We start from the raw sequence: 17,076 nt of genomic DNA, 5'->3' as shown, positions 1-17,076 counted from the left end.
ACAATTTTCAAAACTTGCATTTCACTACATTGCAAAAGTAGCTTAATTTTCCTCTAAAAGTGCTTAATTTCTGTGCAACAAAAGCTGTGTTAAAGCCCCAAAAGTAAACACATTTGAAACAAATCTAAGTATTCTACAACACATGCCAGCCATTTGAAATATAATTTGGTCAATTCTGACCTCTCTTAGCTACACCACAGCATTGTAAACATTTATAGTGCATCAAGAAAGGAAAACAACTGTAAACATTATTTCTTGTTTAGAACCTAGCACAGTATTAAATACTAAGTATCTCATGAAAAACTATTAATATTGCATATTTTGTGTTTAGCTACGTCTCACAGCATTGTAACATTGTAGTGCAGCAAGAAAGGAAAACTACTGTAAACATTTTAACTATATTTCTTGTTTAGAACCTAGCTAGCTACAGCGCCATCTCCTGAAAAACATTAATATTGCACCTTTCTTGTGGCTACATCACAGCATCTCCTGAAAAACATTAATATTGCACCTTTCTTGTGGCTACATCACAGCATCTCCTGAAAAACATTCATAGTGGATCTGACTTGTTTAGCTCACTTTAGCTAGATCACATCTGAAAAACAACCAGTCGGGTGTAATAAGTAAATGAGGTTTAATTGTAAAAAAATAAAAATAAAAATTAAGAACTCATCTGCCAGTTGAATAGCCCTGGTGTACAGTATGTGTACTGTGTAAGTGTACAGTATGTGTACTGTGTAAGTGTACAGTATGTGTACTGTGTATCACAATTCATTTGACAATGATGCTTAAAAATGCTACACATCGCTACTTAAAGTCAACTTGTCTAAATCTCTAGTGAAGTGTTTCTCAAACTTTTTCATTTCAACGACCCCTAAACTGACACAAATGAGGTAAAACCACAGATGGATTTTTGCTTTCAGAAGTTTTGTTACAGAAAGTGTATGAAACCCATGACCAAAACAGTCATACATTCTGTCATTGTGTTACTCATGGATGGAATTATAGTGAAAAGAAATGTTTCCCATTTTTGCTGGGGAACCCCTGGAACCCCCATCAAGGACCCCACTTTGAGAACCTCTGCTCTAGGACATTTAATTAAACGTGTGTGTGTGTGTGTGTGTGTGTGTGTGTGTGTGTGTGTGTGTGTGTGTGTGTGTGTGTGTGTGTGTGTGTGTGTGTGTGTGCGTGTGCGTGCGTTCCAGCATGCGATGGCATCGGCACAGCCAGCCTGCAGTCAGCCCAGACAGTGGACTCCAGCAACATCGACAAGTTTATCAACTGTACCAAAATTAACGGCAACCTGGTCTTCCTCATTACCGGAATCAAAGGGTGAGAGTGAATTGTAAAATAGGCAACCAGTCAAGACGCTCGGAGAAAGTGACATTTTAAGTGAGCAGAATAAAAAATACGCTAATATTCTAGCGTAAAATAAATCCCTAATGACGTTTCAAATTCCAGCTGCATTTTTGTACCTTAGCTCGATGGGACCCATGTAGCATAAATATCGAATATTGTTACTACATGATTTGCTTTTCACTCATTCCACTGTTAATGTAAATTGCCCCGATAAGAGCATCCACTAAAAGCCTGAATATGAAATATAAGCCCGGTGGTTAGTGGATGAGTGAACATGATGATGGCAAATGGGGTGAGTACGCCAAAAGTGACTTGAGAATAGGAGTATAATAATATGTGCCAGTATAGATGCTGATAAGTGGGTTAAATTACTTTAAGGAGGGTATGGTACTGTAGTTGTCCTAGGGAGAAGTGTGGCATGTGAGAGTGAACTGTAGTGTCGAGGGGGATTTTGGGGACTCCGAACGCAGCAAAAATGTATTGTGTAAACTACCATTTCCAAATATTGGAGCAAATGCAGGTGTAGGCTGGTTGGTTTATCTGCCATTGACAAATGGAATGCCAGGTGTCCATCTGAGTGACATCTGCCCATGAAATATCCCCGTTCAACTTCCACCTATTTTACCCATCACCGACAAACGGATCCTCGCCATCGCCAGTTTATCTATGACGCATCTCTATTTTTTTTTAGCACAGAGACAACTTAAAGTGTCGGTGTACAGTAGGTGTAGGTGGGAGATGTACTCATGTGCATTTTAGTCTAAGAGTTATTTAGTAGGCAGCTCTACTGAAAGCAAAACCCGCAATCACTTCCACGCCCAAAAGGCGATATTTTCCAAGTGTACGTACTGTTGTCAAGTGGCGGCAGCATTGTTAGTGGACATTCTCGGTAAGGCCTTGAAACCCCTCAGGCAACACCCACGGCTCATTGTTCATTGCTTAAGAAAATCCACTGCTCTTCTCCTTTATTTATGCAGCATAAAATGCAAATGCGCTGCAGAATCCTCTTTCCCTGGCTGTCGTATTCACTGTCCATGATTTTCCACAGGGATGTCTATCACAACATCGAAGCCTTGGACCCAGAGAAGCTCAACGTGTTCCGCACCGTTCGGGAGATCACAGGTGGGTAATAATGTCAACAGGAAAATGTATAATGAGCAAGTCTTTACCGTACAGCCTCAAACTAGGTCTGCAATTAACAAATATTTTCATTAATGATTAATCTGTCAGTTATTTTCTCGACTAATCGATTAGTCTATGAAATGTCACAACGTGATGGAAATTGACGATCACTTCTTCCTCAATGTCCAAGATGACATCCTCAAATGTCTTGCACTTGAGTGACATACTGTATATGTGTGTGTGTTTGAACCCGCCTGAGAGCGTCCACACCAAGGCCAGACATTGCAGCATACTCTAAGATGAATATGAGATGAGTCTTCCCATCTCCTCTCTCTCTCTCTCTCTCTCTGCCGATCCCTTGGGGGGGAGTCCCTAGCCTCGAGTGCCGCACACCCAGCTCTCCCTTCACGCACCACCAAGAAAAGATCCAAAACATGTGGTGCAGATCCCCCCCACCACCACCACCACCACTGAGCCACATGTATCCTGTCATCCATCTGACCGCACCATATGACACTGCCATCACACTCCTACTGTAGTATCGCCAATGTCAATGTGTCAGCTCCTCTTTTTCTCCCCCTTCTTCACATTTGTGAGTTTTGAATGGATTTGGAAAAGCCCCAGGCTCATGAAACATCGCCCCCTTTTCACCTGCCGTTAACACAGATCTCATCTCATCTCATCTAAAGTGACACGTCTGTCTTTTGAAATTGACAGTAAATGCCTTGTCTAGTTTTGTTCCACATGGGTAACGGCAATGGATTTTTGACAAGTGTGTTACTATCAGAGCTGCCTTATGCCTGTTTGTTTTGCATGCTTGCTGGCTGGATCAGTGCACTAAAGTTTTTGCGGTTGCCGTATGTGTATTAGTGACACATTGCATCTCATAACGGTTCACTGAACACTTCTAAAGATGTGTTGGATGACCGGATCTTTTACTTTTTTCTTTTTTTTGCACTCGATTGCAACCCGATCACCTAAGATAAGGTTAGTAATCAAAAATAATGCAGAATCGCTCAAAGCTGGGGACTTTTTTCAGCAACAAAAATTTTACTGAACAGCGGTAAGTGCTGGTAGGGAGGGAGCTGGCAGCGGGGACAGAAACCTGCCAAGTCCCGTGGAGTCAGAGATGCGTATCGGCCCAGCTTGTCACCTCTCACAGCTGTATCGAGCCCAGCTTGTCACCTCTCACAGCTGTCAGGGAGAACGTGACTCCCCCCTGCTGAGCCGTCAACCTGCCTCCGTGACCCTGGGGTCACGACTCTGCAGCACTATAGCTTTCAAATGAGATGTGTAGGAGGACAGCTTGCATCCTACAGTACATATCAGCATGCATACCCCCCCCAGCCTTTCTCTCTCTCTCTGTCCATCTCTCTGGGAGCTGCCAGCATCTCTTTTGAAAATATATCACCGGGTCAAGTCCATCCAGAGAGTGGGTGATCAACCCAACCAATTTAGCATACGTGGGTTTCTCAGCATTGTGTCTTGATCTGTAATCATCGGCGCTTTAACACTCTTAACCCTTGGTGTGTGCCCATGGCCTTCTTCTCTAAGAGGCTCCACACACGTACAGTAATTTGCCGTCTCCATCTGGTAATGCGGCTCTCGGCAGAACCTGAACTCTAAATTATCTTTTTGCTTTGACTGCCTGGATCACAAAGCAGAGAGAGAGAGAGAGAGAGAGAGAGAGAGAGAGAGAGAGAGAGAGAGAGAGAGAGAGAAAAAGATTGACAGAAGTTGACAGAAGATGATCACACGTCTGCCAAGATGCTGTGCACTGTATATGTCCTGCATACATCTCAGCACATCCCTCCTGTCAATCCTGCCATATGAGTTACAGCAGTGGTTCTCAACCTGTGGTACAGGTACCACTGGTGGTCTGCGTGGCTCCGCCTCCTTCCCTCTCATATTTTCATAATGGTGGTTTTTTCTGAGGTGGTACTTGGTGTAAAAAGGTTGAGAACCACTGAGTTACAGTATGTGCTCTATGCAGTGGTTCTCAAATGGGGGTCCGGGGACCCCCAGGGGTCCGTGGCACAAAAAGTTTTCAGGAAAATAAAAATAATAACAACTTTTTTGTTGTGTTGCAAAAGCTTCATAGTTCAACGAAAATGTTTATGCTTTAAATCGAAAATGGTTCATGGATTACATTTTAATCTAACAAACCTAACAATTTAAATGTCAAGCACGTTACCGTGGAACTAGGGATGCACGATATATCGGCAATCATATCGGTATCGGCCGATGTTAGTCATTTTTTAAGATATCGGTCATATCGGTATCGGTCAGATGTTGCAATGTTAATATCGGTTATCATTATCAGCCAAATTCTTCACATTGATATGAAATAATGCAGTAAATCTATGATTTATGGGCTTTTCCAAAGGCTTTGCAAATAAAGAAATGCATAACTTTTTCAAATTCAGTGTTAACATGTGTTTTTCAGTATGTACAAAATGTGATGATCATAAAAATGTGGTTTCATACAGATCATATCGACATCGGTAAATATTGGTTATCGGCCATAACAGCAATGTTAATATCGGTTATCGGCATCGGCCAAAATGTTCATATCGGTGCATCCCTACGTGGAACCAATTAAGTTTAGCCCAAAATCAGAATGAGGGGGTCCCCGGTATATTTTGTATCTTGTAAAGGGTCCTTGCCGGAAAAACATTTGAGAACCTCTGCTCTATGGTGTATGTGTGGTGGGTTAAAGACCTTTCCTCTCACATCTTAATAGGCTTAATAGTGATTTTGGTTTGACTTCATGAAAACCAAAATTACGATAAAAACAAGTCAAAGTCATGACCACCAACCCTTCCACATTCCAAATGATCTGTGGCTTCAAATATAAGCAAGCAAAAATAGCAATAGGCCATACTGCAGATAATTTTTTGTTTTATCTAAGAGTATTTTTAAGAGAACAATAAGTCTGCCAATATTAAGCTCTGAAAAAGAAAGCACGCAGAAGCTTTGCCGTCTTCTTCACGGCAGGGATGATGAACTTGGAGCTGTCAGTCTTTCTGGACCTCTCAATGTTTCGGCCCTGGATTAATTTTGTTCTCTTCCACTAGGAATATGTTAGACTAAACTAAACAATGAGTAGACTAAGCATGAGTAGTGTATATTTAACAGTACTCAGTCATTATCAATACACTACATTGACAAACATTGTCTGTGAATGATTGTAAATGCCTATTTCTTTAACATTAGAGATTAGACCCATAAAATAGCCTCTTAAAATACATGCCGTTTTGATTTGACAATCAAAATAAATAAATTAAAAACTTGAAGAAAAAACAATTTCAATGAAACTGAAAATCAAATCAAAACCGAAAAATCGGTGCCGTTGTGCAGCGTGGGGGAAATTCAGGTTATTGGTAAGAAATGTCACTCCCTGTGCTTGTGTGCTATCAAATTTCATCAACCTTGACAGCACTGAGGAAAACGTATTTTCTGCAAATTATTATTATTTTTTAAACCTGCATTTATTCAGTGGACCTTGACTGAGCAGCAGCATGCTCTGTTCCAGCAACACCCTGCCTCACATCAATGCACTTACACACATTCACACCTGGAAGCATCGCATAGAAACCACTGTCCACTGAGCAGCTCTACTGGAGCAGTTGGGGATTCAGTGCCTTGCTGAAGGGCACTTCAACAGTAGTTGGTGAGGAAGGAGAGAGTGTTTGACATTCATTTTCCCCACCAACATTTTCCCTTGTACAGGTGGAGCCAATGTGCTCTTGCAAACGTAATTGTAGCTTAGCACAGACAGGTGTGCAGCAGGCAGCAGCTTGTTACCTCTATTAGGAAGACCCCCCCCCCCAATCTCAAGCAAGCAAGCAGCTTGGCCCCTTAAGGAGCCCTATGGTGGAGCTGCTGCTTTTGTCATTAAGGCAATTAGTGTCAGCCGCTATAATGCTAACGATTCTATAGTGTGTTGCAGCTTCGGAGCTAATAAGCCCTCAGGATCCTAAATACTCAACATGGGGGGGTTAACTGACATTTTTACTGTCTAAGAAGACATGGCATAAACAAGCTAGAGAATCAAATCAGAACTGCTATTGCTATTTCCCATATGAAAAAACACCAACAATTATAGCAATCATAATAATGAGTTATAGAAATGTCACAGCAGTCCCTATAGGTGAGATAGAGCTATTATAACATTAGTCCCTATAAAAACATAATAGGAGTAATATAGGAATTATACTGCATTCCTACATTATGGAACGACCCTACATTATGTAAACCATTCACATTACCACATCATAATCATGCAGTGCCGATGGGAATGACATCAACTGTCATGGCTATATTGATCTCTAGCCTGCCCTAGAATAGGGGTTATTATCGGTTATTATCGGGTGGTTTATAGTGACATCATAGGAGAAACACACCATAATGTACAATAAGCTCACTATAAACTCATGAGCACACACACACACACTATACAGTATATAACGTTAGCATTAGAAGACCAGCATTGGGTAGGAAGAAGCATTGTTTACTGTCTTAGCGCCCTCTAATCATATTACATTTGTTTTATGCATCTCCACATATTTTTGCTGCATTGCTTTCTCTTGTAGCAGCATCGATAGCTGGAGCATGTGTGCCTCGGAAGTTCAACTCACGTTCATCTTTACGAGCCTTGTCTGTGTGATCCCTCACAATTGCCTCATCCCCCCTCCCCGCATCAAACATTGTTAATAAACATTCACATGGACCCCGCTACCGCTCAGCTGGGACCAACACTAACAAACAAAACGATAAAGGCTCCGCAGAAGGTTATCGCCCTTTTGTCACCGGGTCTCCAGTGCCATTCTCCTCCGCAGCTCCTCACGCGTCCCCTCGTCATCTCCCTGCCACACCCCCGCAGCTCCTCACGCGTCCCCTCGTCATCTCCCTGCCACACCCCCCGCAGCTCCTCACGCGTCCCCTCGTCATCTCCCTGCCACACCCCCCGCAGCTCCTCACGCGTCCCCTCGTCATCTCCCTGCCACACCCCCCGCAACTCCTCACGCGTCCCCTCGTCATATCCCCCCCCCCCCCCCCGGTCCCTTGTGGGAGGGGAAATGCACATGTGAATATTACAGAGCCGGATACTTCTCATTGGTTGGAGAAGCCACCAGACCCGCCACACCCTCAACCTCATCATCATCATCATCATGAAGGCAGTCAAATACAGTAGCAGCTGATATTCATCCTTGAGTGTATGCGCTATAATTTGTTTCCTTTCACGTTAAAGCAATTGTCTTCATGAGTACCTGCACTCCACCTCCTCCACCTTCCTCCTCTTCCTCTCCTTCGGTGTCATCACCTCGCTCATCCACCCGCTTTGTTTGTCCTCTGCTGCCCCCCCGCCCATCCTGCTCCTCTACTAAATATTTCATATTTCTGAATCCATTATTGAAAACCCTAAATGAGCCACAGCCATCCTCTCAGCTATTCATTTAATATCCTAAATAATTAAACAGCAGAGAGGCAGATAAAGGAAATGCAAAAATATTGATATCTCAAACATTAGACTCGTCGTCATAGCTGGCTCAAAACTTCTCAGTGGAGTTGCTGTGCATACTAACTAGGGCCTTCACGACTACTGCATTTCAGTAGTCATCGACTATACTGTACTCCCAAAACGTACTCGACTACTAGTCGCGGGAGTTATGTACTTTTTTCACCCAATAAAAATAATAAATTCTCGTCAAAAAGGGCTCAAAAACAGCCAGTAAAGGGTTAACTAATGTAGGCGGTACCAACCTGGGGGTAAACAAGGGATCAGCCGAGCAGCATTTTGGTAAACAAACCGCGTCACTGGGTGGCAACGGCAATGGAACCCTATGGTGCCCAAGTGGCGCGAGGCTTGAGTGTCTGACTCTAGCCAGTTAACTCTGTTTACATTTTAAAAACTGTGACAGTTCACACAACTTTAACACGACATGCATATATTACACATCAAACTCTTGAGCTACTTCTGCTCTCACTCAGAATGTCAAAATATAAGCAATGTCATGTATTGTTTTTGAGATATTAATGTTTGTTTGGCACAACTCATACTATTAACTGCCGCGGGGTTCCGCATTTCTGGGTGTCGCTCTGAGAGGTGTTTTCGTCTCTACGTACCTTAAATTCTGTGTCTTTAACATGGCATCATAGGCTAATGTAGAAAATGATTGTTCAAACAAATCCATGTCCAATTTATTACCTCCGCCAAGGGGGTTATGTTTTCGTTTGGTAGCAGGATTACGGAAAAAACGATGATTTTCATGAAAGTTTGTGGGAGGGTGTAGCACGGGCCAAGGAAGAACCCATTAAATCTGGGAGCGGATCCGATACGGGGCGGGGCTAGTAAGGGGCTGTAACTAGGGACAGGAAAATCGTAGAGTCGGGATTCGGGGGGTGGTTGGGGGAGTGGCTAGGTGTACCTGGGTGGTGGGAGAGGGTGTGGTCAGGAAAAGGGCGGGGCTAGGGAAAAGGGGTTGTAGCTATAGGGATATGAAGGTCATAGAGAGTATGGGTTTGAGGGTGGGCGGCGGGAGCTAGGTGTATCTGGGTGGTGTGAAGGGGCATGGTCAGGAAAGGGGGTGGGGCTAAGGATAGGAAGGTTGGAGAGAGTCGGGGTGGCTAGGGGGAGTGGATGGGGGGATGTTGGTGGGTCAGGGTTAGAGTTCTGATCTGACTCGCAAAATGAGCATATAATAGCAGACTGGAGTATTGGCCTTGGCGGAGGCACTTCTAGTTTATTTATTTATTGATATTGTTTATTCCTAAAGCCACAGATTAAAGATTAGTTGATTATGATGCACAGTGTCGACTAGTGGTTTTGATAGTCGTACGTGAAACCCCTAGTGCATACCACTATGCATTATGTAGCTATCCTACACACACTGTTTGTTATTGATGTTTTTAATATTGGGACCACAGGCAATAACCATCGCTAAAGTCATTGAATAAAAGGGGTTTTGATTGTGGGGCTGCCTTTTGCTGGCTCAGTTATTGGTTGCTTAACATGTCGTGCCTGGGCTGATGATGTCATGTATTTTGGTGTGGTTTCTCCTGGGCTGATGATGTCATGTGTTTTGGTGTGGTTTCTCCTGGGCTGATGATGTCATGTGTTTGGTGAGGTTTCTCCTGGGCTGATGATGTCATGTATTTTGGTGAGGTTTCTCCTGGGCTGATGATGTCATGTGTTTTGGTGTGGTTTCTCCTGGGCTGATGATGTCATGTGTTTGGTGAGGTTTCTCCTGGGCTGATGATGTCATGTGTTTTGGTGTGGTTTCTCCTGGGCTGATGATGTCATGTGTTTTGGTGTGGTTTCTCCTGGGCTGATGATGTCATGTGTTTTGGTGTGGTTTCTCCTGGGCTGATGATGTCATGTGTTTTTGGTGTGATTTCTGGATCTTCTTATACAACATTCGTGGTATACGGCTCTGGGCTGATGATGTCATGTGTTTGGTGTAGTTTCTCCTGGGCTGATGATGTCATGTGTGTTGGTGTGGTTTCTCCTGGGCTGATGATGTCATGTGTGTTGGTGTGGTTTCTCCTGGGCTGATGATGTCATGTGTTTTGGTGTGGTTTCTCCTGGGCTGATGATGTCATGTGTTTTGGTGTGGTTTCTCCTGGGCCGATGATGTCATCTGTTTTGGTGTGGTTTCTCCTGGGCTGATGATGTCATGGTTTTGGTGTGGTTTCTCCAGTCCTGAATCGTTGCTAATTTCAGAGCAATGCCAATTCTCGGTGCTCTTCTCATTCTGCTCTCTGTGTGCAGTAGACTCACAGGATGTTATGATGGACAGCTGAGTCTAGCCTGTCACAATTAGTGACTCATTATAATGTGTATGTGTGTGTGTGTGTGTGTGTGTGTGTGTGTGTGTGTGTGTGTGTGTGTGTGTGTGTGTGTGTGTATGTGTATGTGTGTGTGTGTGTGTGTGTGTGTGTGTGTGTGTGTGTGTGTGTGTGTGTGTGTGTGTGTGTGTGTGCGCGCGTGTGTGTGTGTGCGTGTGTGTCCATTTAGGCTTCCTGAACATCCAGTCTTGGCCCGACAACATGACAGACTTGAGTGTTTTCTCCAACCTGGCAACTATTGGGGGAAGAGCGCTGTACAGGTAAGATGCCGAAGCACAATCTGTCACCACATTGACAGCTATTCAGAACATAATTTATTTGCTGTAATTTGCTCATAATTACAGTAAAGTGTTGGTAATTTATAAGCCAGTGCTGTCACTGTTCTTGTAGGAGAGCATAGAGAATAGTGGAGCCCAGTGCCTGTGAAGGAGGGGTATTAAGGGCATCCATTATCACACTTGCATGGACCCATAACCCGACCCTTAACCCTAAAACCAAGACCTAACCTTAAAATAACCCTTTGAAGTAGCACCAAATAGACCGGCCAAAATGAACTCATTTTGCAAAAATGTCCTCATTCTTAACTCATTCTCTGCCAGGGTCATTTCGGTCTGTGTGCTCCCAGTGCCAGGATTTTGAGCATATTTCCTGATCTTCCAGGACCCACAGAATATTCTGTGCTAGGAATAAAATTACACAACATATCTCACAATAAAGCAGAGACTCTCTTCTTACCCCTTGTAAAAAACTGAAACTTGACCATGTTTCCTTGTTTAGTTACAAGCAGTGGAAGTTAGCTTGTTTTCACTAAAAATGCCCTCCTTGGAACAGGAAATAGGAGAAAAAGAGGTTTTTAGTGAAGGACACCGTTTCAAGCAGAACTCTCTTTTGAGCCTTTTATTTTTTGCCTCAGTGACACATCAGACACATTATACAGTATTTGTTTTCCCAAATAAATAAATAAAAAATAAAAAATAAGAGAATGTATTTGAGGGAGCTGTGTCGGTCCATCCCGCCCACTGAGCGGCTACAGAGAGAGAGAGAGAGAGAGAGAGTCTGGCCCCTGGGGTTTCTTGACAGATGAGGCTTGGCTGCAGTATTTATCAAAGTATGATAAATATGTGCACAAAATCAAATAAATAATTTACTTTTACAGTTGCCATGTGGATTTTTAGCTTAGCTTGATAAAAGCATAAACAAATGGAACGAACCCTTATGTGGTCACACTCACACACTCTCTCTCTCTCACACACACACACACACACACACACACAGGAATAACGAGTGCTGTAACGTTACCTGCTGTCACGTTACCTCTCATAACTAACGTTAGCACAGAAGATCACACAATAGCTACGTTAGTGCTGTAAACTTTTAAATGTTTATGTGACATGTTTATGTTTCGCCTTGGTTGCTGGGGACGGGTGTGTGACGCGGTTTGACGCGTTTGACGTATCCATGTGATTCCCCCTCCCTTGAGTGTGACAGAGCTCTCCCTTGAGAGGGAGAGCTGGCAAGAGGAAACGTGAAGCGAGTCATGCCGGCGGCATAAGTTATAAACAATGCGTGACAATTATACTCGAATGTTGTGTGTGTGATCATTTCATCTCAAACGCGATACAAAAAATGGGCTACTTTTTACCATCGTCATCGCTCTCTCCAAGTGGCACCCATTTCTCCTCCTCCGATTCATCTGTGTCAGACGGATCAGAACGCTGTGAAGGGGAGCCTTCGTCGCCATGGCGCTCCGTCGTGGAGCAACAACAAAAACGCTGGCGTCTTCCTCGCCATCGTCGCCATCCGAGAACTCTCGGTCGGACTCTGTTTCGACCACAGGCTCCACCCATAAATACTAAACTAGCGGGTTCCTTTTATCAGTTTGACCTGAAACAATGTCACAGGCTGGGAAAGTGTCTGATGTAATGTAAACAGCCAAAACATGAAAGTACGTCCGAGTACGTCTTTGGCACAGAACGCCATTGTTAAAAGTACGTCCGGGTACGTCTTTGGCAGAGAATGAGTTAAGGTTTGAAACTCTAAGTTGGTTCTCAAAAAGATAGAAGTACAGGAACACACAGGACACTTTCATTGAAAATCGCTTTGACATCATTTCCAAAATAACATTTCTGTTGTTTTATTTAGACATGCTCCAGCCTACTGCTAGCATAGTGGAATGTGTGTGACATGGCGAGAAACTGTTAGCACAGTGGTTCCCAACCTTAAAAAAAAAAGAAGAAAAAAAACACCACACACAATTTAAAACTAGCAAAGATTATTAGGGTCACTCGCGGTTTTTACAGTTAGCATGTAGTGGAACGTGTGTGACCCCACCACCACACACACACACACACACACACACACACACACACACACACACACACACACACGCTACTTTCCACTGTCCCGTCCCACACAAGCACACTCCAAACTAGAGCCAGTCATTAAGCCAGCACAGTGCAAGTGAGGAGTGTGCATCAGCACAGGCCTTTAGCAAGAGTTGATGTTCCATCCAAGTAGATTAGCTGACACCAAAATACAACAGACCCAAAACTAAGCAATTCTTGTAAATCTTATCTTATCTATCTATCTATCTATCTATCTATCTATCTATCTATCTATCTATGTCTCTCTGTCTGTCTGTCTGTCTGTCTGTCTGTCTATCTATTTATCTATCTATTTAATTATTTTGCAACCTTTCAAAAGCATGCTTAGAATTGGCTATGACAGATGGAAACATAGTGTGCCTGTGTGTTTGATAGAGCGATGCAAACAGTGGGGTGTATGTGTGTGTTTGTGTAGCTTACATGTCATCCACCTATAGATGGAAACAGTCTACATGTCATCCACCTACAGTACAGATGGAAACAGCAGGCCGCAGTACAAATTACAGCCTGCCAGCCAGCCCTGTCCCGGGCTCCATCCTGCACATGCTCTGTCTGTCTGACCACTCTGACCCCTCCCTGGCCTCCTGTCAGTCCTCAGCTGTACGAGGGGAGGGGTGGTGGCTAACAAAGATAAGAAAGGAGGAGACAAAGCTTGAATAAACGAGGGATCAGACAAGATGAGGACGATCAAGGACAAGAGGGGGAGGGGTCCAGAAAGGGAAAGTAGAAAGGGAATATGGGAAGACAAGAAAAGGGAGAACTCATGCAACATATATCACAATACGTCCTCGTACTGAAAGGACAGAATTAATTGATTTCCCATGACTCCCCCAAAAAACATATGAGTGAAACGCTGCATGCAGGTGATACACCTCGCGTTGGTTAATTTGAAAACGTCACGTCAGTTATGTTTAGGCAATAAACAACTAGGTTAGGGTTAGGGTTTGGGTAACAGAACACGTCAGGAGGAGGTGAACCGGGTCTCTCGCAACAATGACGTTTATTTCAATATCAGACTGTCGTTACGGTAAAGACCACCAGAGGTCGCTGCTACTTCCTGGTTACAGCTCCTGACTGGCGTATGCAATAGACCCTTTTCACGGGGGCCATGTTGTGTCAAAAAGGCAGGGTAAAACACAGGTGCAAGCAAAACACTAATGAGGGTTTCCAAATTCCAATCATGGAAGTTTATAACCCTCATTAGTGTTTTGCTTGCACCTGTGTTTACCCTGCCTTTTCGACACAAAATGGCCCCCGTGAGAAGGGTCTATGCACGCATGCACTTACTTACACGAGAGGTCTCATTCGTAAACATTTGTCGTTTACCTTGAACATTGACCAATGTTGTCATTTTCTTTGTGAGGACGTGGTGGATATCGATATAGATAAAATTAAATAAAACGTATTTGATTCCTCTTCCATCTCCTCCCTCTCCTCCCATCTATCTCTCTTGTCCTCTCTCCTCCTAACCTTTCCTCTGGTCTCCACCTCCCTCCTCCTTCCCTCTCCCCCTCCCCATCTCCTCGCCTCCTCAGTGGGATCTCCCTGCTGGTGTTGAAGCAGCAGGGCATCTCGTCACTGCAGCTCCAGTCTCTGAGTGAGATAAGCGCCGGCAATGTCCACATCGCCGAGAACAGCCAGCTCTGCTACTACAGCACCGTCAACTGGACCAGCCTGTTTCGGACCGGGAATCAGAAGGTTCTGATCCGCAACAACAGAAGCCCGCAGGAGTGCTGTAAGTCCAGGCCAAAGGCCAGATCCGATTCCAGACACACCCTACATTTCCCAGTATTTTCAAAAGGTTTCCTGTTGATAAGCTAAAGGTGAAATCAAATGTGCTTTCATGGAGTGGGTGTTTTGATTTAGCCAAATGTGTCTGGATTTGGCCACTGTCACATTAGCCCTAGCAGTGGAATATAAGGGTGTGGAGGTCATACCGGGGGGCAGGGCCGGCGCCAGGATGAAATGACTGAGGGGGCTGTTATAACTGCCGAGTGGGTGTTTTGATTTAGCCAAATGTGTCTGGATTTGGCCACTGTCACATTAGCCCTAGCAGTGGAATATAAGGGTGTGGAGGTCATACCGGGGGGCAGGGCCGGCGCCAGGATGAAATGACTGAGGGGGCTGTTATAACTGCCGAGGGGGCTTATTTATTTATTTTTTCGTTTTTTTTTTTTATATGATATTTTTATATCGTAAAACATAGGTTATATACCCGCTATGCCTATTTCTGGACTTTTTAACCATAATAACCTCTGAAAAGCGCAATAACAACACAAGAAAGACTACTATTCAAAATCAAATAAAACATTTATTTCACAGCAGCAGATTAAGGCATTAATAGAGGTTCAAGAGTTCATAGGTTCAAATTGAATAAATAGCTACATCTCTGACACCTTGTGACAACCAAAGCACAGCAAATAGCGCTTCCCTGCCAATTCTGAAACAACAGAGCTATGTTTACAGGGGGTAGCCTACATCAACTTAAACTGATCAAATTTGATGAAGACTGCAGAAACAGCAGCCTAAACATGTCAGGTACAAACATTGCCTAAACTGGCCTTTATAGATTAACTATTCTTTAAAAAAAAAAAAAAAAAAAAATTCCAAGTGAGGGGGCCGAAAATTGAACTGAGGGGGCTAAGCCCCCTTAGGCCCCCTCGTGGCGCCGGGCCTGCCGGGGGGGGATGGCGGGTTGGCCAGATACATTTACCTATGACTTGTCGCATCAATAAATATTAAATTTTTAGCTTAACTCATTGAGTGCCAGCCACTTTTGGAAAATGGATGCTCCCAGTGCCAGCCCTTTCAGAGCGTTTTCAGTGATAACTCAAGACCCACAGAATATTGTGTGATATTACTATGTAAACACCGAACACGCCCAAAGAACGATGAGACTCTCTTGTATCATCAGCAAAAAAAAGTTTATTGATGTCATTTTCCGTTCTTTAGTTATCAGCCGGAGAAGATAGGTTGATTTCACCAAAAACAGACGTTTCAAACTAGAGGCTGAGATAATGAGCCTTTTGTGAAATGAAGCATTTCAAGCACATCACTGACTCTGAAGCTAATATTTTCTGATGTACATGCAGTGACACCTCAAAAATAATTTCCTTCAATAAAAGAGCGAAAACAAAGGAATTTTGATGGCAAAATAATATTTTTTAGCTGCAACCAGCAGCGCTGGCCTTCTTGCTGGTCTTGATTTACTGCTGGTGGGCATCAGATATTCTAGCTTGTGTTTGCCAATCTGTCCATCGAGCCTGCTGTCTGGGTCGGTGTTGAATGGTGCCCTGCGTGCCCCACCCCCCTCAACTGCAAACCCCTCCTCCGTGGGAGTGTCTCTGGTGGCTCTCTGCTCTGAATTTTCCACTGCACGTTTCAAAGTGCGCTGCACCCAGCCTATTTTCACAGCACTCCGCCATTTTTGTCGCCGGCTCCCAGCGCTTCCAGCTGAGAATAATTTATCTTTTCAGAAAGACGCTCGTGTCGGGTGCTCCTTTTCTGGCAACTAATCATGTGGAGGGGCTATCGCAACAGACAGAAAGGCTCAATTGTGGGAGCAGATTGCCTGCTGTTCACAGGCACAGCTAACGTTACAGCATGCATCGGTTTCCGTGTGCCCACTGCCCACGGCTTCTTCTCTGTTTTTTTCCTCACCTTTCTCTAATCTGGAGAGCACTGTCGCCACCTAATGGGTCCGTAAAATAGCTTATACACCTTCAACATGCCCCATATTTTTACAGCAGATGCATCAGGCTTTGATCCACGTCCCACCGTCAAAAAACGCAATTGACGACTTAAGTCGTCATTGGCACTCTACGTTACTATTTGAATTGACGACTATAGTCGTCATTGGCACTCAATGAGTTAAATTGTTGTGACCAAGACATTACCCTAACTCTATTTATTTCAGTTGTACTGTACTGAAGGTGACTGGTTTTTTCTCGAGTTGTGCTGGCAACCTCCCTATATGGACAAACTTCATCTGTCCCACTGGCATGAGAGTGAGTAGATGACAGATAACTGATGGCCTATTTATGTAGGACTAGGCCTAGACTCATGTCAAAAAGCCTGAAAAGCCAGCAGTAAGAACGGAAGTACACAGAGTTGTACACTGTCTCATCTGCATTGGTGTAAACTGGTAGGTTTCAGAATGTTGCAGACCCGGCACGTTGCAAGTAGTTGCGAGTTTCAACCAGTCTCTTTAAACGGCCCTCAAGCGTGTGCAAAGAGCGTCTGAATGACAAACAGTATGTAACCCAGGGTTAAGGGCCCAGTTTTCACAGGGTTTTCCTCAACTAAAAGTCAGGTTTAATCCACTTGAGAATGTACTGGTGTGAAACCATACAGTACACCT

General features: G+C 43.9%; 1 protein-coding gene across 1 annotated transcript in view; it reads left to right on the top strand.

Moving 5' to 3' along the window:
- erbb4b (erb-b2 receptor tyrosine kinase 4b) overlaps window positions 1-17,076 on the top strand; it is a gene marked incomplete at both ends in the record, with an annotated part of 355,388 nt that overhangs the window by 163,679 nt on the left and 174,633 nt on the right. Inside the window, 4 exons of the mRNA XM_083638160.1 lie at window positions 1,206-1,332; window positions 2,408-2,481; window positions 10,502-10,592; window positions 14,252-14,451. Coding sequence (XP_083494286.1) covers window positions 1,206-1,332; window positions 2,408-2,481; window positions 10,502-10,592; window positions 14,252-14,451 — 492 coding nt within the window. The remainder of the gene's footprint in view (window positions 1-1,205; window positions 1,333-2,407; window positions 2,482-10,501; window positions 10,593-14,251; window positions 14,452-17,076) is intronic.

Source organism: Poromitra crassiceps (assembly GCF_964638095.1).
Source record: "Poromitra crassiceps genome assembly, chromosome: 6".
Classification (NCBI taxonomy): domain Eukaryota; kingdom Metazoa; phylum Chordata; class Actinopteri; order Beryciformes; family Melamphaidae; genus Poromitra; species Poromitra crassiceps.
This window is presented reverse-complemented; position numbering and strand designations above follow the sequence as displayed.